The 27,165-nt window shown below is 29.9% G+C and overlaps 1 protein-coding gene across 4 annotated transcripts; it reads left to right on the top strand.

Moving 5' to 3' along the window:
• The first annotated feature begins 266 nt into the window (after positions 1–266).
• Positions 267–26,954, top strand: LOC129976467 (alpha-tocopherol transfer protein-like). Of its 4 annotated transcripts, none has more exons than XM_056090066.1 (8): positions 267–511; positions 7,219–7,310; positions 8,051–8,257; positions 13,266–13,474; positions 17,185–17,427; positions 20,153–20,343; positions 23,153–23,263; positions 25,053–26,954. In XM_056090066.1, the coding sequence occupies exons 4-8, from the start codon at positions 13,336–13,338 to the stop codon at positions 25,248–25,250; spliced, it is 882 nt and encodes a 293-aa protein (XP_055946041.1). In that variant the 5' UTR covers positions 267–511; positions 7,219–7,310; positions 8,051–8,257; positions 13,266–13,335; the 3' UTR covers positions 25,251–26,954. The 4 variants fall into 4 exon arrangements, with proteins under 4 accessions (XP_055946041.1, XP_055946042.1, XP_055946040.1 ...); XM_056090065.1 differs by lacking the exon at positions 267–511 and adding an exon at positions 6,796–7,070; XM_056090067.1 differs by lacking the exons at positions 267–511; positions 8,051–8,257 and adding an exon at positions 6,795–7,070.
• Positions 26,955–27,165: the final 211 nt, after the last annotated feature.

The following is a 27,165-nucleotide window of genomic DNA, read 5'->3' as shown; positions in this document are numbered from 1 at the left end:
TCTGTCACATCATTACTAACGTACCGTTGTTGCGGAATGAAAGGAAGTGAAATGCATCACAACTTAATTGAAGATAAATGACTTTCATGATTTAATATTTTGTCAATTTGAACTATGAAAAAAGTTTTTAATTTTTTTATTCGCATCTCTTGGGTTGTGAGTTCGAGCCCCGCCGGCCGAAGACTCTCCGTGTACATGGTGACTGGTGCACGTATAAATCTGTCTAGCCACAAAATCCTCCAAATCGAGGCAATACCACTGGGGGTACTGGATCAGAGGGGATCGTTCCCTGACTCAGGCCTAAATTATGATCTGTGGATGAGTGAATAAAATGTATGAATGAAGTCCGCCCCGTAAAAAGGGCTGTGACACACAAATAGGTAAAGACATACTCTTGGCTCTAGATGGAGTTATTGAAACAAGAGACGCTAAAAGCTCTGATTAAAATCGCTGACTTCGTCTGCGGGCATGTCTATGACAAGTGCCATAAGCAACAGCAGCAACAGAAAAGGTGGGTTTTTTTTTCTTCGATTTTACCCATAGATATGCACTCAATGCTGAACCAACTGCACTTGGACGCAATTATAATGCCATTTAAGCTACGAAATGACGATTTTCGTAAAAAAAAAATAATAAGTGTGCCAGAAGTTTGCCAACCAACATTTTGTATATAGGAAATACCAGAGTATTGAAAAAGTTACTTGCGAACTGGGTATTGAATCAGTACAGAACTACTGATTAATGACGGGTAATTTTTTTTAAAATTTTGTACCGAATGCCATTCTTCTTCGTGTGAGCATTTGTTATCACCTGATTGCTGATGTCATTTTTATAATACAATTTCTATGCATAATTATTGATTCGTTTTCAAGCAGAGAGCCAGAAATATCTCTCATTTCCGTTTACTTGTTTTGCTCCTAATTATGCCTTAAAAACGAAATTCCAGGGTCTGCATACGAAATTTGATTCCATTCCAGTCATTAGTTTCGGTTGCATATACTTTCAAACAGGGAAAGTTATTTCATGGCTACCCTGTGCTACATGCAGATTCTACATATGAAATTTGATTTCAACTGCAGATGTCTTGAAATAGAAAAAGTTATTTCATGGCTATCATGTGCTACATGCAGATTCTACTTATGAAATTGGTTTCTTTCCATTGATTAATTTCAATTGCAGATATCTTGAAGGAGAGAAAAATATTTCATGGCTACTTTGTGTTGGTACCCAATTTGGTGTCATTTCATTCTCAGTTTCAGCTGCATGTGCAATCATGTACAAGTTTTTTCATAGATTTGTGCTTCATGCAGATTGTAGTCACAATAATTTGCTAGAAAAGACAAATGACGTTCTTTCATTCTCTGACCATATTAATTATTTACTATCGTATTAAATTTGTAAAATTGATTAGAAGATGTAGAGAGAAATTCTACTAATTGACCATCCATTTTTCGCATGTATTTAGAGATTTTAATTTTTTCTTATATAAATCATTTTTAGATATCATACTTCTTGGCACATTTGGATCATTCTTAAGTTTTAATGCTTCTCGAAATGTTTCACATTTTCATGTATTGTTCCGAAGTATTCAGAAAAGAATCGAATTTCACGACGCCAAGTTTTCAGTTATCAATCGACTTCGGTAAACCACATTTTCAACAATAGATCGCCAAGTCTTATGACAATCTATATCTATCTATACTTATAATAAAGCTCAATGTGTGTGTGTGTGTGTTGGCGCTCTACAGGCCAGACCATTTGACCTACAGCTACCAAATTTGGTACATGTATACCTTGGAGGTCGGGAATGTGCACCTGGGGTTCCTTTTTTCGAATTTTTAATTAGAATTTTAATTATTAATTAAAAACTAACTTTCCCGCCAAAAAAATCTTCCATTTTCCCCACCGCCAACTTTTCCGCCAAAAAAATCTTCCATTTTCTCCACCGCCAAATGACTAAGGCTTATATTTTTTTTTCTCCCAACAGTAATGAGGCTAGCGTTAATATTTTTCGGCGGATTATTTCACACGATTCTGTTTATTTTCTTAATGTTTGATGCATTTAAAATTAAACATTTTTAATTAATCTATGTTTCAGATTCATTCTGAAGTACTTTTGAATTAAAATAACACAGAATAAAGGAAATAAAAAATGTATAATCTTCATAACGTCACCCCAACTGGCGTAGAAAAATTCACGCATTTGTGTTAACTTAACTGGCGAAGAAAATTCACGCATGCGCACTGTGTTCTGATTGTTGCCATGGCAACCGTTATGAACGGATGATTTAAATTATTTTTAGGTTAGTTGCATGCTTTTTTTTAATTAAATTGTATTTATGTTAGTTATATATATATTTTGTATATGCTTATAGTTTTAAGTACATCGTTTTTTAAGTAGTTTTTTTAAACCTGTTTTAGACCGATTATTTTAAACGATTCATTTTATTTTCTTAGTGTTTCATGCATTTAAAATGAAACATTGTTAATGAATCGATCTGTTCATGATGAATCTGAGAAAATTTTGTTGACAAATTCTTGAGATATTACATAAATTAAGAAAGATATTCTTTAGTGCCCATAAAGTTTAAACGCTCAGTGACTCTATTATCAGTAATCATATTATTAAAAAAAATGCTTTGTTTCAGTAAAAAAATATTATTATATTAATTGCAGATTAATCATTTCCACTAATTTAAGGCATAAATTCTACGGGAGCTAACAGAAAATTAGAGAGATACAGATTACGTTATGACTGAAGGCCTTTATAATATTATGAGTGAATTGAAATTTGAAGTTTTAAAATATTTTAATGAAGAAGCTATTAAAGTTGGAATTGCATAAAATATTTAATTATTAAAATTTTAACGAACATTAAGATCGGCGAACCGGCTGGTCGCCAAAGGCGGCTAGTACTTACAATAAAGCTCAATGTGTGTGTGTGTGTGTTGGCGCTCTACAGGCCAGACCATTTGACCTACAGCTACCAAATTTGGTACATGTATACCTTGGAGGTCGGGAATTGCACCTGGGGTCCCTTTTTTTGAAATTTTAAATAGAATTTTAATTATTAATTAAAAACTAACTTTCCCGCCAAAAAAATCTTCCATTTTCCCCACCGCCAACTTTTCCGCCAAAAAAATCTTCCATTTTCCCCACCGCCAAATGAGTAAGGATTTAGTTTTTTTTTTCTCCCAACAGTAATAAGGCTAGGGTTAACATTTTACGGCGGATTATTTCAAACGATTCTGTTTATTTTCTTAATGTTTTATGCATTTAAAATTAAACATTGTTAATTAATCCATGTTTCAGATTCATTCTGAAGTACTTTTGAATTAAAATAACACAGAATAAAGGAAATTAAAAATGTATAATCTGCATAGCGTTACCCAACTGGCGTAGAAAAATTCACGCATTTGCGTTACCGTAAAAGGCGAAGAAAATTCAAGCATGCGCATTCTGATTGTTGCCATGACAACCGTTATCAACGGATGATTTAAATTATTTTTAGGTTAGTTGCATGCTTTTGTAAGTAAATTGTATTTATGTTAGTTATATATTTTTTGTATATGCTTATAGTTTTAAGTACATCGTTTTTTAAGTAGTTTTTTTTAACCTGTTTTCAATGATTTAAATTATTTTTAGGTTAGTTGCGTGCTTTTGTAATTAAATTGCATTTATGCTAGTTATATATTTTTTTATATATGCTTATAGTTTTAAGTACATCGTTTTTTAAATAGTTTTTTTAAACCTGTTTTTGACCGATTATTTTAAACGATTCATTTTATTTTCTTAGTGTTTGATGCATTTAAAATGAAACATTGTTAATGAATCGATCCGTTCATGATGAATCTGAAAAAATTTTGTTGAAAAATTCTTGAGATATTACATAAATTAAGAAAGATATTCTTTAGTGCCCATAAAGTTTAAACGCTCAGTCACTCTATTATCAGTAATCATATTATTAAAAAAAATGCTTTGTTTCAGTAAAAAAATATTATTATATTAATTGCAGATTAATCCTTTACACTTTAATTTAAAGCATAAATTCTACGAGGGGTAACAGAAAATTAGAGAGATACATATCACGTTATGACTGAAGGCCTTTTTAATATTATGAGTGAATTATATGACTATCAAAATTTGAAGTTTTTAAATATTTTGCTGAAGAATCTATTGAAGTTGAAATTGCATAAAATATTTAATTATTAAAATTTTAGCGAACGTTAAGATTGGCGAACCGGCTGGTCGCCAAAGGCGGCTAGTTTGGAATAAAATTAGCGGCTTGGCGACACGAAATATATCGACGTCTATTACGGCATCATAAAAATTTTGCCAAGTTACGAGATGATGCTAAAAATCTCATCAAAAATTAAAAAAAGGTTTCAATTTTTAGAACTTATTATAGTATAAAAAATTCCAGCACAAGACAAAAATGATTTCTGTTTTAAAAATTATGTTTGAAGAAATCACCTGTTCAACTTTTATTAAACACTAGCCGCCTTTGGCGACCAGCCGGTTCGCCAATCTTAATGTTCGTTAAAATTTTAATAATTAAATATTTTATGCAATCCCAACTTTAATAGATTCTTCAGCAAAATATTTAAAAACTTCAAATTTTGATAGTCATATAATTCACTCATAATATTAAAAAGGCCTTCAGTCATAACGTGATATATATCTCTCTAATATTCTGTTACCCCTCGTAGAATTTATGCTTTAAATTAAAGTGTAAATGATTAATCTGCAATTAATATAATAATATTTTTTACTGAAAATAAGCATTTTTTTAATAATATGATTACTGATAATAGAGTCACTGAGCGTTTAACCTTTATGGGCACTAAAGAATATCTTTCTTAATTTATGTAATATCTCAAAAATTTGTCAACAAAATTTTCTCAGATGCATCATGAACAGATCGATTAATGAACAATGTTTCATTTTAAATGCATTAAACACTAAGAAAATAAAATGAATCGTTTAAAATAATTGGTCTAAAGGAGGTTTAAAAAAACTACTTAAAAAACGACGTACTTAAAACTATAAGCATATACAAAAAAATATATAACTAACATAAATTCAATTTAATTACAAAAGCATGCAACTAACCTAAAAATAATTTAAATCATTGAAAACAGGCTAAAAAAAACTACTTAAAAAACGATGTACTTAAAACTATAAACATATACAAAAAATATATAACTAACATAAATACAATTTACTTACAAAAGCATGCAACTAACCTAAAAATAATTTAAATCATCCATTGAAAGTGATTGTCATGACAACAATTAGAACAATGCGCATGCGTGAGTTTTCTTCGCCAGTTAGGTAACGCAAATGCGTGAATTTTTCTACGCCAGTTGGGGTAACGCTATGCAGATTATACATTTTTAATTTCCTTTATTTTGTGTTATTTTAATTCAAAAGTACTTCAGAATGAATCTGAAACATGGATTAATTAACAATGTTTAATTTTAAATGCATCAAACATTAAGAAAATAAACAGAATCCTTTAAAATAATCCGCCGAAAAATATTAACCCTAGCCTCATTACTGTTGGCAGAAAAAAGAAACTGAAGCCTTACTCATTTGGCGGTGGAAATAGAAGATTTTTTTTTGGCGGAAAAGTTGGTGGTGGGGAAAATGGAAGATTTTTTTGGCGGGAAAGTTAGTTTTTAATTAATAATTAAAATTTCAAAAAAGGGACCCCAGGTGCACATTCCCGACCTCTAAGCTATACGTGTACCAAATTTGATAGCTGTATGTCAAATGACCTGGCCTGTAGAGCGCCAACACACACACACACACATTGAGCTTTATTATAAGTATAGATGGCCGACTTATTTTTAATTCATTTTCACCTGTACCGAATTTCCTCTTATTGACAACTTGTTCCCTAATATATCTAGAGAATTCTGGAATTTAAAAATGTGCTAATTCTCTTTATAAATTATTGTCATTAAAAAAAAATTTATTTGAAAAAGAGACCATTAGAGAAAGAAGTTCATAACTTTTTTACAACAGATCTTCATGAATCACATTTGAATTTTATATGAAAATGGAATAAACGAGGAAGGATCTCTTCTCCTTTTTATAACAGATCTTCATGAATCACAAATTTTATTTGAGAAAGGGAATAAACGAGAAAGAAGTTCTTCATTTTTTTTAACAGATCTTCATGAATCACATATTCTTTTCGACTCTTATTCAGTTTCTCCTTTGAGATTTTTTGAGCATTTGGATTGCTTCATAAAAGGCACATAAAGAAATTCAATAACAACTGAAATTAATTCTTAATTTCCAATTAACTCAAGATTTAACTAAAAAAATATTAATTTTCAATCTATGCCCAAAATTCCTCAGTTTTACTAAAATGCTGCGAATGTTATGAATATTTCAATTAAATAGCAAATTATGAAAAAAAAGTCGATTAACTAGTTTCAAATAAATCATTTTTTATTTATTGTATTGTAAATTCTTAAAAGAATTGTAATCCATTCATTGCAAAACAGAATCATCCCACAATTCACGAAAGCCAATCAAATTTAACTCCAAAATTTGATTCGATATTAATCAATTTACGCTAATAAATTTTTAAATGTAATATGAATCAATGAGTGGATTTAAACGCATTGCGATCTTTCAAAAATTCCACGATTTCTATGAGACAGAAACTTTCACTTTCATTTTCAGTAAAGTACTTTCAGAAAGTGAAACTTCGACCAGGTAATTTCTTCACATTTTTATATTCAAGGATTTAGTCAATTGGTGACTTTTTATCTACTAAATTTTTTTTTTAAAAAAAAGGATAGTTTTTTTCACCAATGAAAAGATAGAAACCGATATAATGCTTTAAAAACACCTGTATCAATCCTGGCTTCTGCGTTACCAAGGCGATAAGGGATTCCCCTTCAATGCGTAATTATAGGATTGGTACGTTGTACGGAGGAAGGAAGTTAGATAAGGCTGTTTATATAATGTTTTTTCTCAAATAAGAGATTAAATAATACATTTTGTAACTCAAAGTGAAAACGATTTTCGTTCTGCTTTGTTGAATGCAAAAGGTTTCTTTTTATTTTCACTGAATTCAAAGTGAAAACGATTTTTAATTCGCTGTATTTTTTTTTCTTCAAAATAAAAAAAAAATAAGACGATTTTTATTTTTTATTTTGAAGTTGAATAGTGAAAAAGATATTTACTTTTTTTTTACAGCGGAATGGAATGACTTTCGTTCTTTTTCATGAAGAATATAACCGAGTAATGATGCTGAAGTAATCTGTAGAAGTTTACTGAATAAGCTAAAGGTATGTACAATTTCCATTCTCTTCAAGTATGTAACGAATTTCCGATTAGGCAATTTTCTGCTATTACTGGGTTGAAGACGGTTAGTGTCATTTAAATTCCTAGATTACAACCTAGTTGTTATAATCCACTATGATTTATAAAATATTAAGAATGCAAAAACGTGTTAAAATTGAAGCATTAAAATCTTTTGTACAAATATTAAAGGAATATGTGTTCGCGTTTTTTCCCTCGAGCTAATAAATTTAGTACATATATTTTAGATTGAGAGAATGAACCAACCATTAAATTGTTTCTATGTGTATCTCAAATGTGCTTCTAGGAACAACTTTTTAAAAATTTTCATTAATTAAAGCTTAAACAGAATTTGGGATTTACCTTTAACTTGTGAAGGAAAATATTTTTGTTTTTTATTTTAGACTATTTTACCATTTTAAATATTATTTTTAAAATTATTTTAAAAATTATCCTTTTAACTTGATTTCCATGGATACCGCGATAAACCGCCAAATCATATAATAAAACAGCTAAAAGTAGCCAGACTAAGAGCAACCCATATATAATTTCACTTTTTGTTTCAATTTGGCATATTTTTGGCCTCGATTTAATAGCGGTTGCCTTGGAAATCAAGATGCATCTTTTAATGATATTAATTTAGTTGCCGTGTAACTTTTTCCTAAATCCTGATAATTAAAAATATATTTGCCTATTTTTCAATAATGAATCTTATTGTTGCTTTCAGATTTTATTATTTCATCAAATAATTGATCGAGAATATTGTATTCTTTACATTATCTGCTAAGTTTACATGAGAAATTAGAAGGAGAAGTTGCAATACCGTGAAAGACAATGTATGATTAGAAGACAGATTCGTTTTGAATGATATATGTGATATCAAGAGATTTTACTCCTTTAGGAATTTCCATTTAGCAAAATAAACAGAACAAAGGTAAGACCTATCAAATAACAATTCTTTAACATTTCTTACAATTTAAGCTGAAACAAACTTTTTTGGGGGGAATTATGAACAGTAAAATTTGCAAAAGATGTTTATTTAAAATGAAATGTAATCGAAATTTTGAACGAATAAATCGTCAATAAAATCCATTGGTTATTAGCTAAATTAAAACAATAGCACATTTTTTAATTTAAAATATCTGGAATATTAATTATTAATTTAACTATATATTCATTTTAATAGCTTATATAAAGTAATAACTTTTAATGTTATATTTATTTTATTTTTTGTTCTTACAAATCGATCATAATAATAAACTGATTTGATTTGTAAGTAGGAAATCTATTGCTAAATACTTGTGGTTAAATTTCAATTTTTTAATAACTTTAGATTTTTTTCCATGATATAAATTTAAAAATACAAGTAAAGTTATGAATATTTTCATAAAATTACTATAAGAAAAAAAAATGATATAATTAACACGATAGAATTTTTTTACATAAATTTTTTTACACATTTAATTATATATATATGAGTAATGTAAATAATTAAAAAAAATTAAAGTAATTGAATAAAAATAATAATAAAATAATAATAAAAATAATAATGATAATAATAATAACAAATGAAGTCCAAAATTTGTAAAAAAGTGAAACTATATAGAAACAGTTATTAAAAAAAGGATTCTCAAGATGTGCATTTTGGGCCGCAAAATGGCTCTATTCGTCACTGCTTAATATATGCATGGTTTAGATTTTAATTTCTATTTTCTGAAAAGAGCATTATTATGTTCTCGTATTTCCTCTGATATGTAATTAGTAATTAAGTACTCAAAGTCGCAGTTATCTTTTAAAATGTCACTAATAAAAATAAATGTTTGCGCCATGAGAATAATTTATAGCTTAATTTAGTAAAAAGAGATTTTTAATACTTAAAATTGTGCATAGTTACACTGTGAAATGATTTCATTGTAATAATAACAAAAAAATAAAGGACAATAACTTTACTTGTTACACTCTGAGAAAAAAAAGAAAAAGATTGAAAAAATTCATTTTCTTCCAGCAGAAGCACAATTAATGGATAAATAATGTATAAATGAAAATAAAAAAATAAAATCAGACGAATAAAATTGAATCTCTTTTATAAAATGATAAAAGTTCTTTATTCAATAATACTGTGCTTAGCAAATAAATTCAATTAAAATGCAATGCAGATTGGCAGTTGTAGAAAACATTTTGACATCTCTAGAGGCTGATATCAAAAGCCTCAAAAAATTATATTTTTATATGACCCCCATAACAAAATATTTCTCATACGTTCATCAATTCATATAAGAAGTTTCAAATTCACATCAAATTGCAGGGATGTGCTTACTTTTAAATTTAGAGGGACTATTCGAAAATTTAGATGAAAACATTTATTTCAGAAATGCAAATTTATTCAAAACAGAAAAAAATGTTCAATGCAGTAAATATGCGTCCAATAGTAAGCACATCTTACAATCATCAAGACTCTCGTTCATTGTTACTTATTTCAATTGCCTAACAATTACCATATCTACTTTATAATGAAGGGAAGAAATATTTGAGAAAGAAAACATTTGATATATCTTAGGAAAATATTGGAATGCTGAGCAAAAAAATAAAATTTTTTGTTCGCAAGTGTTTACGTTCTAAAAGAATAGCACATAATAGCAATGAACAACCTTTGGATATACTGTCCATTTATACAGTATATAATAGTAATGTAGAAGTTGTAGATGAAAACGGACGATCTTTTCCGAATTCCTGATATCCTATGAGGAAGGCGTTTACAGAATTGTTTAGTAATTACTAACTGCAAAATCCTTAGTTTTCCAGAGAGGAAGGGGAAGATGGGGCGTTATGCATGAGATGCAGTAATTAAAATTTTGGCTTATTATTTAAGTCACCATCATACTGGTGTTGGAACAGTCAGTTAGAACTCAACATCGCGAATCTGAATGTATAGAAAATATAATAACTGGCAAATCATATACCATTCGTGGAGTTCAAGGGCTGATACAACAGTTACATGGACAACTACACGATCGAAGAATAGAATTTTACAATTTGACCTACATTGACCGTAGGCAAAATCAAATACTTATTTTCTATGAATTGCAATTTAGACAGACAACTGTTGCTTTAATTGAGGTAGAAACATCAACTTAAAAGATTATTATTCAGTCACCATCAGACTGGTGTTGGAACAGTCAGTTAGAACTCAATATTGCAAAACTGAATGTGTAGAGAATATACTTAATAACTGGTAATCATACACCATTCGTGGAGTTCAAGGGCTGATACAGCAGTTACATGGACAACTACACGATCGAAGAATAGAATTTTACAATTTGACCTACATTGACCTTAGGTAAAATCAAATACTTATTTTCTATGAACTGCAATTTGGACAGACAACTGTTGCTTTAATTGAGGTAGAAACATCAACTTAAAAGATTATTATTCAGTCACCATCATACTGGTGTTGGAACAGTCAGTTAGAACTCAATATTGCAAAACTGAATGTGTAGAGAATATACTTAATAACTGGTATTAATTATGCATGAGATGCAGTAATTAAAATTTTGGCTTATTATTTAAGTAACCATCATACTGGTGTTGGAACAGTCAGTTAGAACTCAACATCGCGAATCTGAATGTATAGAAAATATAATAACTGGCAAATCATATACCATTCGTGGAGTTCAAGGGCTGATACAGCAGTTACATGGACAACTACACGATCGAAGAATAGAATTTTACAATTTGACCTACATTGACCTTAGGTAAAATCAAATACTTATTTTCTATGAACTGCAATTTGGACAGACAACTGTTGCTTTAATTGAGGTAGGAACATCAACTTAAAAGATTATTATTCAGTCACCCTCATACTGGTGTTGGAACAGTCAGTTAGAACTCAATATTGCAAAACTGAATGTGTAGAGAATATACTTAATAACTGGTATTAATTATGCATGAGATGCAATAATTAAAATTTTGGCTTATTATTTAAGTCACCATCATACTGGTGTTGGAACAGTCAGTTAGAACTCAACATCGCGAAACTGAATGTATAGAAAATATAATAACTGGCAAATCATATACCATTCGTGGAGTTCAAGGGCTGATACAGCAGTTACATGGACAACTACACGATCGAAGAATAGAATTTTACAATTTGACCTACATTGACCTTAGGTAAAATCAAATACTTATTTTCTATGAACTGCAATTTGGACAGACAACTGTTGCTTTAATTGAGGTAGAAACATCAACTTAAAAGATTATTATTCAGTCACCCTCATACTGGTGTTGGAACAGTCAGTTAGAACTCAATATTGCAAAACTGAATGTGTAGAGAATATACTTAATAACTGGCTATCATACACCATTCGTGGAGTTCAAGGTCTGATACAACAGTTACATGGACAACTACATGATCAAAGAATAGAATTTTACAATTTGACCTACATTGACCTTAGGTAAAATCAAATACTTATTTTCTATGAACTGCAATTTGGACAGACAACTGTTGCTTTAATTGGGGTAGAAGCATCAACTTACAAGTTTATTATTCCGTAACCATCATACTGGTGTTGGAACAGTCAGTTAGAACTCAATATTGCAAAACTGAATGTGTAGAGAATATACTTAATAACTGGTAATCATACACCATTCGTGGAGTTCAAGGTCTGATACAACAGTTACATGGACAACTACACGATCGAAGAATAGAATTTTACAATTTGACCTACATTGACCTTAGGTAAAATCAAATACTTATTTTCTATGAACTGCAATTTGGACAGACAACTGTTGCTTTAATTGAGGTAGAAACATCAACTTAAAAGATTATTATTCAGTCACCATCATACTGGTGTTGGAACAGTCAGTTAGAACTCAATATTGTAAAACTGAATGTGTAGAGAATATACTTAATAACTAGTAATCATACACCATTCGTGGAGTTCAAGGGCTGATACAACAGTTACATGGGCAACTACACGATCGAAGAATAGAATTTTACAATTTGACCTACATTGACCTTAGGCAAAATCAAATACTTATTTTCTATGAATTGCAATTTAGACAGATAACTGTTGCTTTAATCGAGGTAGAAACTTCAACTTAAAAAGTTATTACTTTTGGAAAGGAAAACTCCAATTTTCGTACCAAAGATTCTTTGTCAGGGGCATATTTCTTTAAATTTGGATTGTGAAATTTTTGGAAATAGTTTGGTTAGTTTCATTTTGTACAATAGTTGTGTGAATGATGATCTATGTATTCAGTTATGTATTATGTTTGAACTAAAAGCTGAATTGCTTTGCTGAGAGGCATTTTGAATAGCAAATATTAACGGACAGCACCCGATCTGTAAATATTTGCCCATGAATTCATTGCGCCTCTCTTCAAGGCGCAAGTGACGAACTCTATCTTATATGTGCAAATATTATTAAAAGAATGCAACTTTGTACAGGTGTGCAAGATGCTCATTCTAAACAAGTTTTTAAGCACTTAAATTAATGTTTTATATAATTATTTTTTAATTTAATAAAAGTTAATAACTGCCCTTTAAATACTGTTTGATGATAAATATGCTTTTAACTATTTCAAAAATTTTTACAGAGAGATGCATAAACATTGTGTTCTTTTAAATGTGTATAATAAATATTTGCTAACTTTTTAATATCGTTCTCTACAACATCCAAGGTATTACCAACATTTTCTGTACCATAGTTGATGAAACTTGACATTTGGAAATATATATATCTAATTGCAATAGCTAATGAAATAAAGGCTTGTTAAGCTTTTTTTGGATACCCTGCATAACACGTTTAGGATCAAAAGGTGATCAGAAAAATGCAGCACTTGTCAGATATATACCTGCGCTAAATATGTGGTGTTATTTTTCAAATAAAAAAAAACTGTTGAATTTTTTTTGAAACTGTAATCATGTATTTACTTATAAACAGGTTTAACAAAAATTGTCCTTTGCAAAAAACATTTGACGAAGGTTTACATTACTAATTTGTTTCTCCAAAAATGGCTGCCACTTTGGACAGTTTGGAATTCGAGGACGTCGAATTCGATGATGTCCGCCTGAACAGCATTAAAAACTATTATAGAGAAGTTCCTGGATTAAAAACACAGCGTTTAAATGAAGTGAGGAGCTTACTTACAGGTAACTATGACTTAATTACCTGTTGAGATAATGAAACATTTTAGCAATATCACTAACAAAGAGTAATTGGACGGAGTGATTTATCAAATTTGATATGTAATTTTGTCGAATGGTATAAAAAAACTCATTACATTAATCGATTTAATGATGTAAAATTTTCAATGAAAGAAACTACCTTCTTTTTTAGGTTCACCTGAAAAAAAAATGGATTTTTCGTGAAAGGTTCAGAAATTCTGTTGTTTTTGGCGATTTCTTCATAATACAACAAAACCAATGCCTTTTTTTTGTCGCCAAATTTAATAATTGATAGAATTTATGCTCTCATGACAAGCGTCAAATAATCATGCTACAGGTTTTAGAGATTTGTTAGAATTTCTTTTATAGATATCACAGGTCTATACCTTTTTTTGGTGACTAAAATATTTTAACTCATTTTAAATATTCTTGGGTTTCAAATTAAATTTTTCTCCAAAGTTAGTTTCAAATTTTCAATATCGTATCCGCCTTTTCGAATTTGGTATAATTAAATATAAAATATTTAAACTATTAAGAACAAACAATTTCCTAAACAAACGAGACACGGGAAAATAAAGCATATTAGTTTCTTTTCTCACGTAGATTGACCTGCGATGAATAAAAATCAATATGATATCATAACTTTGAACTCGGGAAAAGATTGTTTACAAATATCAAGAGAGAATTTGAATGGATTTAAAATAACGGATAATTATCTATTTGGTCAGCAAAAGAACAAAATGAAACATCCTTTCTTTTTTGCATCTGTGAATGTTAGAGCTAATCAATACCACTGGATAATGATAGAGCATCTTACCAAAAAGAGCATGACTGCTGGAGAAAGAAATGTAATTCTTTAAACATTATGACGAATCATCTTACCTCTTCTACGTATAAATCTTAGTCAAACAAAGTATTTTCATGACAGTTACTGATCAGATCAACCCTCGCTTTGCATGCATACAACAAATAAATACCTGAAGTAAAAAGAGAAAAAAATTTAAATTTGGTATTTTTTTATGGTCCCAAAATTAGGCAGCTCATAAACGATTCTCATATCATGGATTCTATAAATCTCTGAGCGAAAAACCTGCATTTCATTTGTCACTGCTGTCAAGTACTTCCGGACAACCTGAAGTCAATATTATTATAACATCAAAAAGCCGAAAGAAGAGGCATTATTTCTTCTAAAAAAACTGCACAAAATGTATATAAATAAACAAATAATATATATAATATATAAAAATCTCGTGTCACGGTGTTTGTGTTCGTATTCTTCTGAAACGGCTCGACCGATTTTTATGAAATTTTTTATGTGTATTTGGTAGGTATGAGAACAGGTCGTAAATATATTTCATAACGCTAGGTTAATTAGGGTGTCCCTATCCAGTATTCTAACGATTACATTCAGTGACGCTATGCACAATGAAGCATTGATTACTATTGAGGATCTTTGCGTAGTCATTGCAAATTTACCAGTCAGTCATTTCGGTATTAGTTCGCCAAATCGAAGTGCATCTGATTTAATGGACACGGAAATGAATCGTGAACTGCAGTACGATACTGCAGAAATGGCAGCGATTGTTACTCGCAATGTCCCACTACTGACGCATGAACACAAAATCATTTACAACCGCATTAAGCTGGCAGTTTCGGTGGGACAAGGTGGATTCTTTTTTTTTTTTTGGATGCACCAGGTGGAACTGGAGAAAACATTTCTCATTTTGCTAATTCTCGCTGAAATATGATCTAATAATGGCATCGCATTGGCCATTGCATCATCTGGCATTGCAGCAACTTTATTAGATGGAGGCAGAACAGCTCATTCAGCATTTAACTGTAACTGAATATTCAAAATAATCCAGACGCAGTGTGCAACATAAAAAACAATCGTCCATAGTCACGGTACTGAAAAAATGCAAAATTATCATCTGGGATGAATGCACTATGGCACATAAACATTCTCTTGGGGTGTTGAACAGAACTCTCAAAGATATATATATATATATATATATATATATATATATATATATATATATATATATATATATATATATATATATATATATATATATATATAAACTATTCGGCGGCACTCTGTTACTCCTTTCAGGTGATTTCAGACAAACACTTCCCGTCATTCCACGTTCAACGTATCCTGAGGAGATCAACGTTTGTTTGAAATCATCGCCAATGTGGCGTAATGTTGAAAAAGTCCAGCTAAAAATAAACATGTGCGTCCAAATGTTACAAGATCCATCTGCTGACACATTCTCGGACCAATTGTTAGAAATCGGCAATGGAAAAGTTGCTGTCTAGAAAAATGCTGGATGCATAAAATTGCCCACTAATTTCTGCACTACCATTTATTCGCAAAATGCTCTCATTGACCGCATATTTCCCGATGTACGCACACAATACATATATCATGCGTGGCTGGCAGAATCAGCCATTTTGGCATCAAAAAATGTGGACGTCAACGATTTAAACTTCAAGATATATCAGTCGTTGTCAGGCGACTTGGTATCATACAAATGGGTCGATACAGTTTGCGATGCTAAAAAAGTTGTAAACTATCCAACAGAGTTTTTGAACTCACTGGATTTGCCAGTCATGTTACACCTTCTACAACTGAAAGTTGGATCTCCGGTTATTTTACTTCGGAATTTGAACCCACCACGGCTGTGAAATGGCACACGATTGGTCATTAAAAAATTGATGAAAAACGTTATCGAAGCCACCATTTTGAATGGCAAATTCCGAGCCGAAAATGTTTTGCTGCCACGAATTCCAATGATTCTCACAGACGTGCCAATTGAATTCAAATACGTTCAATTTCCTATTAGATTGGCATTCGCAATGGCAATCAATAAGTCGCAAGGCCAAAAGATGTCTGTTTGTGGCTTAGATTTGGGCACACCATGTTTTTGACACGGACAATTATACGTGGCATGTTCTCGCGTGGGCAAACCATCGAGCTTATTTGTGTTGGCTAGAGGATTGATAAAAAATATTGTACACTCAATTGCTCTTAGAAATGAATATTGATTTTCTTTATTTCATTTTTATACTTTAGGGTATATTATTTTATATAAATTACTTTTTTCACTTTACGTTTAACTTTTAAGAGATCAAACAATGTATATGTTCTTTACGTTAATGAAATACATTCTATTGAGAAAATGAATGGTTGATGGTTTTTTTTTATTATCGGCGATCATTGTCTACAGCGCACTATTCCTCTTTCTGTCCTGGATCCCATCCCCACACACTTACAATACATTCGTTATTTTTTAATTAACAACCAAAATATTCACTAGAAATAGTTTATGTGGCAGAACAACGTTTGCCGGTCAGCTAGTATGTATATATACACACGCACACACACATTCATTCATCTTTATTATTAGAGGAGATATAAGCAGAAATAATAAAAAAAATAAAAAGAGAAAATATTTGCATGATATTAATAATAAAGAAACAAAGAAGCATGTAATATAATGTGAGAAAATAAAACTTATAAAATTTGTATGCTTGTTGTTTTGTTTTTTTAAAGTTTTAGTAAATTATTGCTTATCTAAAGTATCTCTGTATATCAATGACTTGATTATAATTATATAGTCATACTTAATTTCACTATAATTTGAAGAATTTTTTAACTACCTTTTAGAAATGATTCTTTTTATGTCTTGCAGAAATTTCTAATTTACGACCATGCCTGGATGATAGCTTTTTGCTTCGATTTCTTAGAAGTGCGAAATATCGTCCGCTGACTGTATTGAAAAGACTTAAAACATATTACTTCAGTCGTAATCTTTATCCGGAAATTTTCCAGAATTACCTTCCGAGTAACACTTTGCGTGCTCAAGCGCTGAATCACATCAAAGCCCTTCCTTACAGAGCCAAAAACTTATCAGCTATAGTTGTTATTAAACTAGGTAAGTCCTAGGAGTTTATTATTGTGGAACAATGTCAGTAATAAAATGAAAACATTAGTTTTCATTTATTACTGACATTACTGAATTTATTTAAATATGTATGATAGATACTATTAAAGGGGGGGGAATGTCAGTTTCCTAACAGAAATGGGGAATGACGAAGCTGGATGAGTGAAAATTTCGAATAATATCTGATAAAAAGAGCGAATACTTTTTATTTGTATTATATATTAAATTCTGTTATACATGTTATATTATATCAAGTATCTATTTTAATATCTTTCATACAATGCAGTGCTTCAAGATAAATTGTAAACAGGGAATTAATGCTTATATATATGAGCCGATTATTTTGAAAAGGGGGCAAGTCCATTTTTTGAAGATTTGATATATTTAAAGGTTTGCATTTCAATAAATTTAAAAATATTGATAAGTATTAATAGATATATTTTTTGTATTTTGTGGTACCAGATAATGTAAGTTTATAATCCAATAGTGCTTACAGTGCTGACTAAAAAAATAAGAGTTTTATCTTAACTAAATGGATTTGCCTCACTTTCAAAATTAATGTATTGTAAACTTTCATTTAATTGGGAAATATTTCTGTTACACCAGCCTTTTTTTAATAATAAAAACAAAATACTATTCAAAAATTTATTAATATGTATTCATTTGATGAAAAGTGAAAGAAAACAAAGAATATTCTTGTAGAAAATTTAGCATAACAAAAAACAATTGTTTTATTAAGAATTTCAATGAAATTATACAATTTCAGTTTATATGTAGGTATAGGGATTGCAATACCGGACCAAAATTTCAATACCTGTACTCGGTATTTTTCAGATCTTAATACCGGGATACCGGTTTTAATAGTGGTATTAGAAATTTTAGAAAAATAAAGAAAATACAGGTGTTTCTTTGTTTTATTTGCCAGTTTCATTAGAGAGTGTAAATGTTACAAAAAATAATTTGTAACTTACAAAATATAACAGTATATAAAGAGTCGCAAAAAAGTAAAGAAATATCTTATTTATTTAAATCACAAAAAAAGTGTAAATATCACTATTCAGTCTGTGGTACTATTAAAATTTTTTGAAATTTGATAATAAAAAACATAATGCATCAATTGTACTATCATTAAGCCTGAAAAGTAATTTTGTGCAAAATTTACCAGCTGTCAAAAACACTCTTTCGGCATCTACGCTAGTTGGTGGTACTGTTAGGAATGAGCGATATACTTTTTCCAAGTATTTACCTATATATCCCTCATCTTCAACTAAATCGATTTCTTGTCGGGTGGTTTTTGATATAGCTGATTTCTGTATTGTAATTTGGTTCTTTGAAATTTTTTTTATCTATCGCTAATTCTAATTCTTGTTCAAGAGACAATTCATTTTCACTATCGACATTGATGTCATCATAATCTTCGATAAGTGAACCGTATTCTTCTGAATGTGTATAGATTTGTGGGTAAAAACATTTAAGAAAATTTACTATAAACTTAATCAGATTTGAATTGGTTATTTTCTTTTCTTCTTTTTCATTTTCATTTTTAAAATCATTATAATTAAGTAAATACCATAAGACATTTTCTATTTCGGTATGCCTTTCAACTGTGTGAGTTTTCAATGTAATATATAATTCTTCAGATAGTGATGTGTGCTGTTCTTTCAGTGACTGCAACATGAAATTTATTGTTGCATTAGCTGTTAATAAATTAGAATCTCTCTGACATAACGCCTCAACAGTCAGTTTTATTGGAATTAGAGCTGATGCAGTTCTGGATATTGAGTCGAATTCACTATCTGAAAAATTAATTTACGAGTTGAAATCGATTATTGCTTTTTGAATTGGATTTCTCAGTTTCAAAAATCGTTCCATCATTAGAAGTAAACTGTTTCAACGTGTTTTAGAATCTAATATTAACATATATTCTGTTTTATTTTCAGTTAGTATATATTTTAGTAATATGTCATTTTTTATAGGGGAACGTTTAAATATCTTAACAATTTTTTGAACTTTATAAACTATAGGAAGCAATTCGTGATTGGTTAATATTTCATCCTCATTAGAAATATCTTCTTCAGCAATGAGATTGTCATTATCTTCATTGCCAATATCACTCTCACTCTTACTCTTTTCAAAGTTGGAATCCGAAGTTTCTATATCCACAGTATTTGGAATCTTCTGTTCTTTATTTTTTGATATCTATTACTCCTAATTGAATTCCATCAGCATAACACAATTGCTGATTTGCACCAATCAACTTTCTTACTTTGTTCATAACTGTTGCTCCATCAGTCGTTATGGATACAATATTTTTACTCAATTAATCACACATTTCATCAACTGAATCATGCATTGATTTATATAAAAAAATTATGCTACCAATAAATTCTGATTTCTAGACCAAAACTATTCATTTTCATTTTCATGGATTCTAAAGAACAAGCTATTTCTAATCTTTATGCGTTTTTAATTTATAGAATTCATGCGTTTTTAATTTATAGAATTCTAAAATTTTAATTTTCTTCTAAATTCCTAATGACTAATAAAAACACTTATTTTTTTAATTTGAAATTTAGTTATTTAAAATTTTTTCATTTATTAAATGCAAACATAAAAGTTATTAAATCAAAACTAAGAAAAATGTCGTTGTGATGCAAATATTTATATCCGCACAGTAGTTGGCGCTTACTGTAGGCTTCATAAAACTTTTCTTCAGGGCAAGCGGATTTCCAACAAGTACCATTCACAGAAGTACTGCGACTGTGGTGGTTGGTGTTTGAAACTCTGATGCAGAATCCCATGACACAGCTCTGTGGTATAACTGTCATTATTGACTGCGATGATGCTTCCCAAGATGACATGTCAGAAATTAATACTTTTCTGCCAGTTTGTTTTGATGTGTTCCATGTAAGTTAAATTTTTCTGTCTTCAAAACTAATATTAAATATAATTAATAAAGGAAAATTTCCTGACCGCATTTGATTGGCTAATAAATCTTGGTTTTTATTCTCAATCGAACGAAAGAAACCAGCGTATATTAAACGGCTTCATTTTATATGCATTGCCCATTTTGATCTATGATAATTTATCATCATGTGGAGAAAATAAATCATACATTATTTAACAACTACATTATCTGAAAAAAGTAAACACTAGAATGCTGTAAAGGTATGCTGTGAGTGTCGAAGGAACGTGACCAATAACAGTTGATGGTAGTTCCCGTCATGACGAAGGTTTACTTTACATCATTTCGTTTGGACTTATTTATAAACTCGTATTTTAGTGTTACATAATTTACATATCCATGATTTTACGTATTTTGAGGTTTTAATGCTTAAGTAGCACAGCATGTTCTCCAATATTATGTGATATATTTCTGGGGATTAGTTCCCCTTCCTAACCCCAGATAACAGCGCATTCTCATTGCCTTGAAAGTTATGTAGGAAAGATTTCTTGTTTGCTTGGCAGCCAAGAAAAATAGACGTTCACGTGGAGTGCGAGCGATCATTAGCTCGCGAGGAAAAGCAGAGCAAATTTATTTTAAAGATCACGTGAAAACTCAGGGAATTTCTTGTGAAATTAGTAGTTTATGGAGAAAATAATCTTTATTGTCTTGAAGAAATATTTGTGACCGTGATATGGAATTGCTCATCGGAAATTGCATAAAAATAGAGTGGCTCGATGTAAATAAATGGATGAAAACTTTAATCCATACACAAGATCACTTCATAACTCTATTTCTTTCTTTCTGCCTGGATCTAATGAACTGATTTTTCAACACTTTTATTTATTTATTTTTATAAGTTTTAGTTTTCGACTTATAGTCGACACTACTTGACTTAAATTCATTTCTTTTCGTATTACCTAACTAAAAAAATGCTTTCTTTCCGCCGAGGCAAGCAATTTGGCATAAACTAATTCGTTAAAAACAGTAAATGCATCAATATTTGATATTTCTTTGATAACACAAACATGTTACTTAATTAATGTAAACATTTAGAGTATTATTAGCAACGTTTAGAGAAATTTAGCGCAATAACACTCGCCTCTGAACTCCGGCTGCATCTTCATAGTTCACGCCTCAAGATGCCGCTGTCTTCACTGGGATATTGCCTGTCTTGTGAAGCATAACGGTTTACTAAATAATTGATTCAACAGTTTTGAAAAAATGTGGGAAATCAATAAAAAAATCTTACTTGATTTTATTCAGTAAATTAATTATATTTATAATTTTTATATTATTAATTTATTATATAACATTTTTACTGATACAATTAATGAAATGAACTGCAACATGAAAAACGGTAGCTTCTCTCCAGTATGAGCACCATTAGTCTTTTGAAGATCCAAACATTGCCTTTTCACCATTTGATAATTTTCCGTTATTGCCATGTACGATAATTAAATTCTATAAATAAATATTTTATTGGCTATAAAAATTTTATTTATGCTTTATACTATTATGTTTTTATGAACTGAAATGGTAATTTTTTCTCTTCTATACAGTTACATTCTGCTCCTCATAATAGTTTAAAAAACCTTTTTTAACTGAATAACTGAAAATCAAACTACCGACGAGATGTGCTTTGTATATTAAATGAAAACGTAATAAGATTTTGCAACTGTTCAAAAATGTTTGTGTTTTATTGTATTTTTTGCATACTTTGTAGAAAACTACCCGCTTTCTTAAACTTCAAACTATAGCTTGCAGACCATCTTAAATTCTTAAAACTAAAATAATACTCCAAGCAATTCAGAATTCCATCGGCTTGTTTATTCTTTCAATATAACAGCGTATCTTACAAACATTGCCAGTTTCCAGAAGGTTTACAATGGATCATCAGCTATTATACAAAAAATAAACGAAATAATATTAACAAAATATGTTTATCAAAGAAAAAATCGTTTGCTTTTACTTTTTTATAATATTTTAACAAAATAAAAATAGCAGCAGTTATAAAATGTCTGAAAAGGAATCGTCTGCTAAATGTCTATTAGCAGATTTAGATTATGATATTTACCGAACAGTATTATCTATTTTTGCAATTCTAATGTAATTCGAAAGTCTACAGTGTATCTAAACTGTTGAATATTTTGGAAGTACCTGTTTAATTAATGTTCTTTCTTTTATTAAAATTGAATCGTTGCCGGTTTCCGTGCATTGTTTATTTTTAGTTTCGATATATTTTAAAACAATAGTGAGTCTAATCTGATGAATTTGGGATTATCTTATTTTTACTGTATTTCCAACTGTAATAAATTATGAATTATAATGAGTTTTATATTGATGATTATTTGAATTAATGCGCTTTGCTTTATCAAAAAAAATAAAATAAAATAAAAGATTACTGTTTTTTTAATGCATTTTTTGCTTTTTAAAATGCAAAATACTTTAAAATATAGTAAGTCTATATTTTTAAATTATTTCTGAAAACTTGTTTAAATAATGTGCTTTTTTTACAACAAAGAAAAATTTAGCTGTTTTTTTATTTTTTATTCGTTTTTATGTTAAGAACTGTAATAAATTTTCAAATATAGTGAGTCTAACTTGATGATTATATTAAACTACCCTGATTATATTGGAATTAATTGGATGATTATATTGTTCTTTGATGTTCTATCTCTCATAATTTTTATTTATTTAATTCATTAATTATTTTTTTATTTATTTCATTCATTAATTATTTTTTTATTTATTATTATTATTATTTTGAAGACTGATTGTACTTTGGGTATAAGATATTTGCATGTCGTCAATGTACCTGCACTTCTGTATCTTCTGTATCAAAATATGCTCCCTTCATTTCCTCCAGAAGATTATCACCAGGCGAGTATTTTGCTTACTGAAAAACTAATTTCCTTTTGATTAAAAAATTTTGGTAAAATACTTATTATAAAAACCGGTCTTAACATTTTTGTAGATGAAATAATTTTTTACAACTTTTTTATGCAATATATTAAATTAAGTTTATTCTTTAACACCGATCACATACATTATTTTAATAATTTTTCCATTTCTTATTACTAACTAGTCGCCTTTGGCGACCAGCCGGTTCGATAATCTTAATGTTCGTTTAAATTTTAATAATTAAATAGGTTGAACCGGAGTTTAACCCCCTTCTTCGCCAAGTTGCGATAACGCTCCAAAGCTGGCAATCTTTATTATGCGCTATAATTGAACATCTGCACCTTTGCTTTTCAACATTTCGCAAGGCCGTTGTTGGCGATTTTTCAAAATTGTGCCAAGCAGGGGGTTAAACTCCGGTCGTACCATTAAATATTTTACGCAATTCCAACTTTAATAGATTCTTCAGCAAAATATTTTAAAACTTCAAATTTTGATTGTCATATAATTCACTCATAATATTATAAAGGCCTTCAGTCATAACGTGATATGTGTCTCTCTAATTTTCTGTTACCTCTCGTAGAATTTATGCTTTAAATTAAAGTGTAAATGATTAATCTGCAATTAATATAATAATATTTTTTACTTAAACAAAGCATTTTTTTAATAATATGATTACTGATAATAGAGTCACTGAGCGTTTAAACTTTATGGGCACTAAAGAATATCTTTCTTAATTTATGTAATATCTCAAGAATTTGTCAACAAAATTTTCTCAGATTCATCATGAACAGATCGATTCATTAACAATGTTTAGTTTTAAATGCATCAAACACTAAGAAAATAAAATGAATCGTTTAAAATAATCGGTCGAAAACAGGTTTAAAAAACAATGTACTTAAAACTATAAGCATATACAAAAAAATTTATAACTAACATAAATACAATTTAATTACAAAAATATGCATCTAACCTAAAAATAATTTAAATCATTGAAAACAGGTTAAAAAAAACTACTTAACAAACGATGTACTTAAAACTATAAGCATATACCAAAAATATGGAACTAACATAAATACAATTTACTTACAAAAGCATGCAACTAACCTAAAAATAATTTAAATCATCCGTTGATAATGCTTGTCCTGGCAACAATCAGAACACAATGCGCAGGCGTGAATTTTCTTCGCTTTTACGGTAACGCAACTGTGTGAATTTTTCTACGCCAGTTGGGGTAACGCTATGCAGATTATACATTTTTCATTTCCCTTATTCTGTGTTATTTTAATTCAAAAGTACTTCAGAATGAATCTGAAACATGGATTAATTAACAATGTTTAATTTTAAATGCATCAAACATTAAGAAAATAAACAGAATCGTTTAAATAATCCGCCGAAAAATATTAACCCTAGCCTAATTACTGTTGGGAGAAAAAAAAACTGAACCCTTACTCATTTGGCGGTGGAGAAAATGGAAGATTTTTTTGGCGGAAAAGTTGGCGGTGGGGAAAATGGAAGATTTTTTTGGCGGGAAAGTTAGTTTTTAATTAATAATTAAAATTTCAAAAAAGGGACCCCAGGTGCACATTCCCCACCTCTAAGGTATACATCTACCAAATTTCGTAGCTGTATGTCAAATGACCTGGCCTGTAGAGCGCCAACACACACACACACACACACACACACATTGAGCTTTATTATAAGTATAGATTGAAATATCATCTTCTGAATATTATATGAGAAAGATTGATCTTAAAACATTTCTTTTCAGGCAGTGTTTTATTTGCCTGACTCGGATTTAGAAGAGCTGCATAACCAAGTGTCTCTAGATTATTTGCCAGAAGAATATGGAGGGAAATTGTCTCCTTCCAGCTATGTGGACCTCAACTCGATGGTGAATGAGAAGGAGGACTACTTCCGAGAACATTTGCAATATGGAGTATTAAATGATGAACTGGAGTTGGACTGATTGTCTCTCTATTATGTAGGAAGCTTCAGAAGATTTTGAAATTGTTATAAGGAAACTTCTTCATGAACTGATCATCACATTCAAAGTAATCTTAGGTATTGCAATCCAGTGTTTGTACTCTTTATGCAATTGAACCCCTTATGCCCACTCTGATCATAAGATCGCATTTGTATAGGCTATTGATAAAATATTCAATAACGTTGTAGGTACAGTCAAAAACACAGATTTCCTCATTTGAATTCAAACTGATGCTGCTATTGGAATTTGAGATGATTTTATTAAAACATGAAATAGGCGAAGAATTAAACTTAACATCACTGTACTGATATTCTTGTTAGATTAATTTCATTTCGAATAGTGCACTGCAACGAAACAATATAAAGACACAATTAGAAGAAATCGCATTCTTAAGAACCGAACGCAAATGTTCGCAAAACTTTGCCGACAATTATTCACTGTTGAACTTTAAGAGAAAATATAAAATAAAGTACAAGGTGTTCAAAATTCCCCTTACCCTCTAGATCGTGCCCCCCCCCCGCTACTCTGAGCTCTCTATACATCGGACTACTCTCTGTAAAGGCTTCAAAATTGTTGTACATATTATTCAAGATATGAGGAAACAGACTAAACAAAAAAAAAATATTTCCAGAAACACGGATAGAGATAGAAAATATATTGAAAAGACACAAAATACGCACTTGTAGCACATTTTATTCGAAGTATTAAACATTCAATCACAAGGACCTTATCGATGCAGGTGAAACTGCTCAATATGGTTCCCCTTTGAAAGATATAAATTCTGCATTCTGTGGATTGCTTGTTCAACTGAGGATCGTAATTGGTGGGCCGAAATGCTTCTCACATGCAGAGTGATATTGTCTTTCAAATATGCCAAGGTCAGGACCTCACAGCCAAAAATATCAGAGATTAAGATCTGAAGAATGAGATAGATATGTTATCAATAGAAAAATAAAAAGGAAAAATTTCATACTGCATGTGCTTATTTTTTGTGATTATGTGTCTTTTCAGCATATTTTCTGTTATACAGCGTCATCTATCGGTATTTCAGAAATTAATTTTTTTTTGTGTGTAATCCGTTTCCCTATATCTTGAATATTGTGTTCAACAATTTTGGAGCTTTTACACTGAGTAGTTCGCTGTACAGAGAGCTCAGAGTAGGGGTGTTTTAATTTTGACCACCTTGTATTTTAATCTTGATCTGCAGTTTCTTTAGTTTGATTTATACAGCAAGCGTGTTCAATGTTAACATCTTGATTTTGTGGTGATTTTGCAATAGTTATTTTGTATCAGTCAATTGTCATCTGTTATTATATGATGTTGTTGTGATTTGTTGCTATAGTGATTTTTGAGTCTTTATATTATATTATATGATTTTTTCACCTTTATATTATATTTTGAATGACTAGTCTAGACTTTTCATATTATGCTGAAAATGATGTCAACAATGACGAAAGTCTTTTGATAGAAATGTAGTGATTAGAGAGATATTATTTCAATTTACTTATGAGGACGGCTGTCAAAAAATGTTTTTAAATACTGTAGAATAATGATGGATTTGTTCATTGGACATTTTTAAATGTTGTTTTATTTAGAATGCGTTGATATAAGTTTGTTCAGTGAAAAACTATTTTCTTTGTACTGTTTGTGAAAGACAACAAAATGAATCCTTTTGTTTTCTGTGAATATCAGATTTAATTTCTTTAATTCCAGTTTTTTTCCGTCGAATTCGAATTGCTTCTACGTGATGTTTTATGTGTTTTAAATAATTGTTTATTTCCCCTATCTTTTCATTACAGTCAATCCTTGCGACCAGTATTTTAGAGAATTAATACTTTCATTGTGAGCTGTAATATTGCACAAATCATTTAAATGTTTTATATTGCCTTAAATCTTT

The sequence above is a fragment of the Argiope bruennichi genome, chromosome 7 (genome assembly GCF_947563725.1).
Source record: "Argiope bruennichi chromosome 7, qqArgBrue1.1, whole genome shotgun sequence".
NCBI classification, from domain to species: Eukaryota; Metazoa; Arthropoda; class Arachnida; order Araneae; family Araneidae; genus Argiope; species Argiope bruennichi.
This window is presented reverse-complemented; position numbering and strand designations above follow the sequence as displayed.

Bases quoted from the DNA above. Each gene is read 5' to 3' on its own strand.
- LOC129976467 (XM_056090066.1), top strand. From the start codon at position 13,336: ATGGCTGCCACTTTGGACAGTTTGGAATTCGAGGACGTCGAATTCGAT. The intron at 20,344-23,152 runs GTAAGTTAAATT...ATTATTTTGAAG, and splicing joins TTTGTTTTGATGTGTTCCAT to ACTGATTGTACTTTGGGTAT. The intron at 23,264-25,052 runs GCGAGTATTTTG...ATTTCTTTTCAG, and splicing joins CTCCAGAAGATTATCACCAG to GCAGTGTTTTATTTGCCTGA.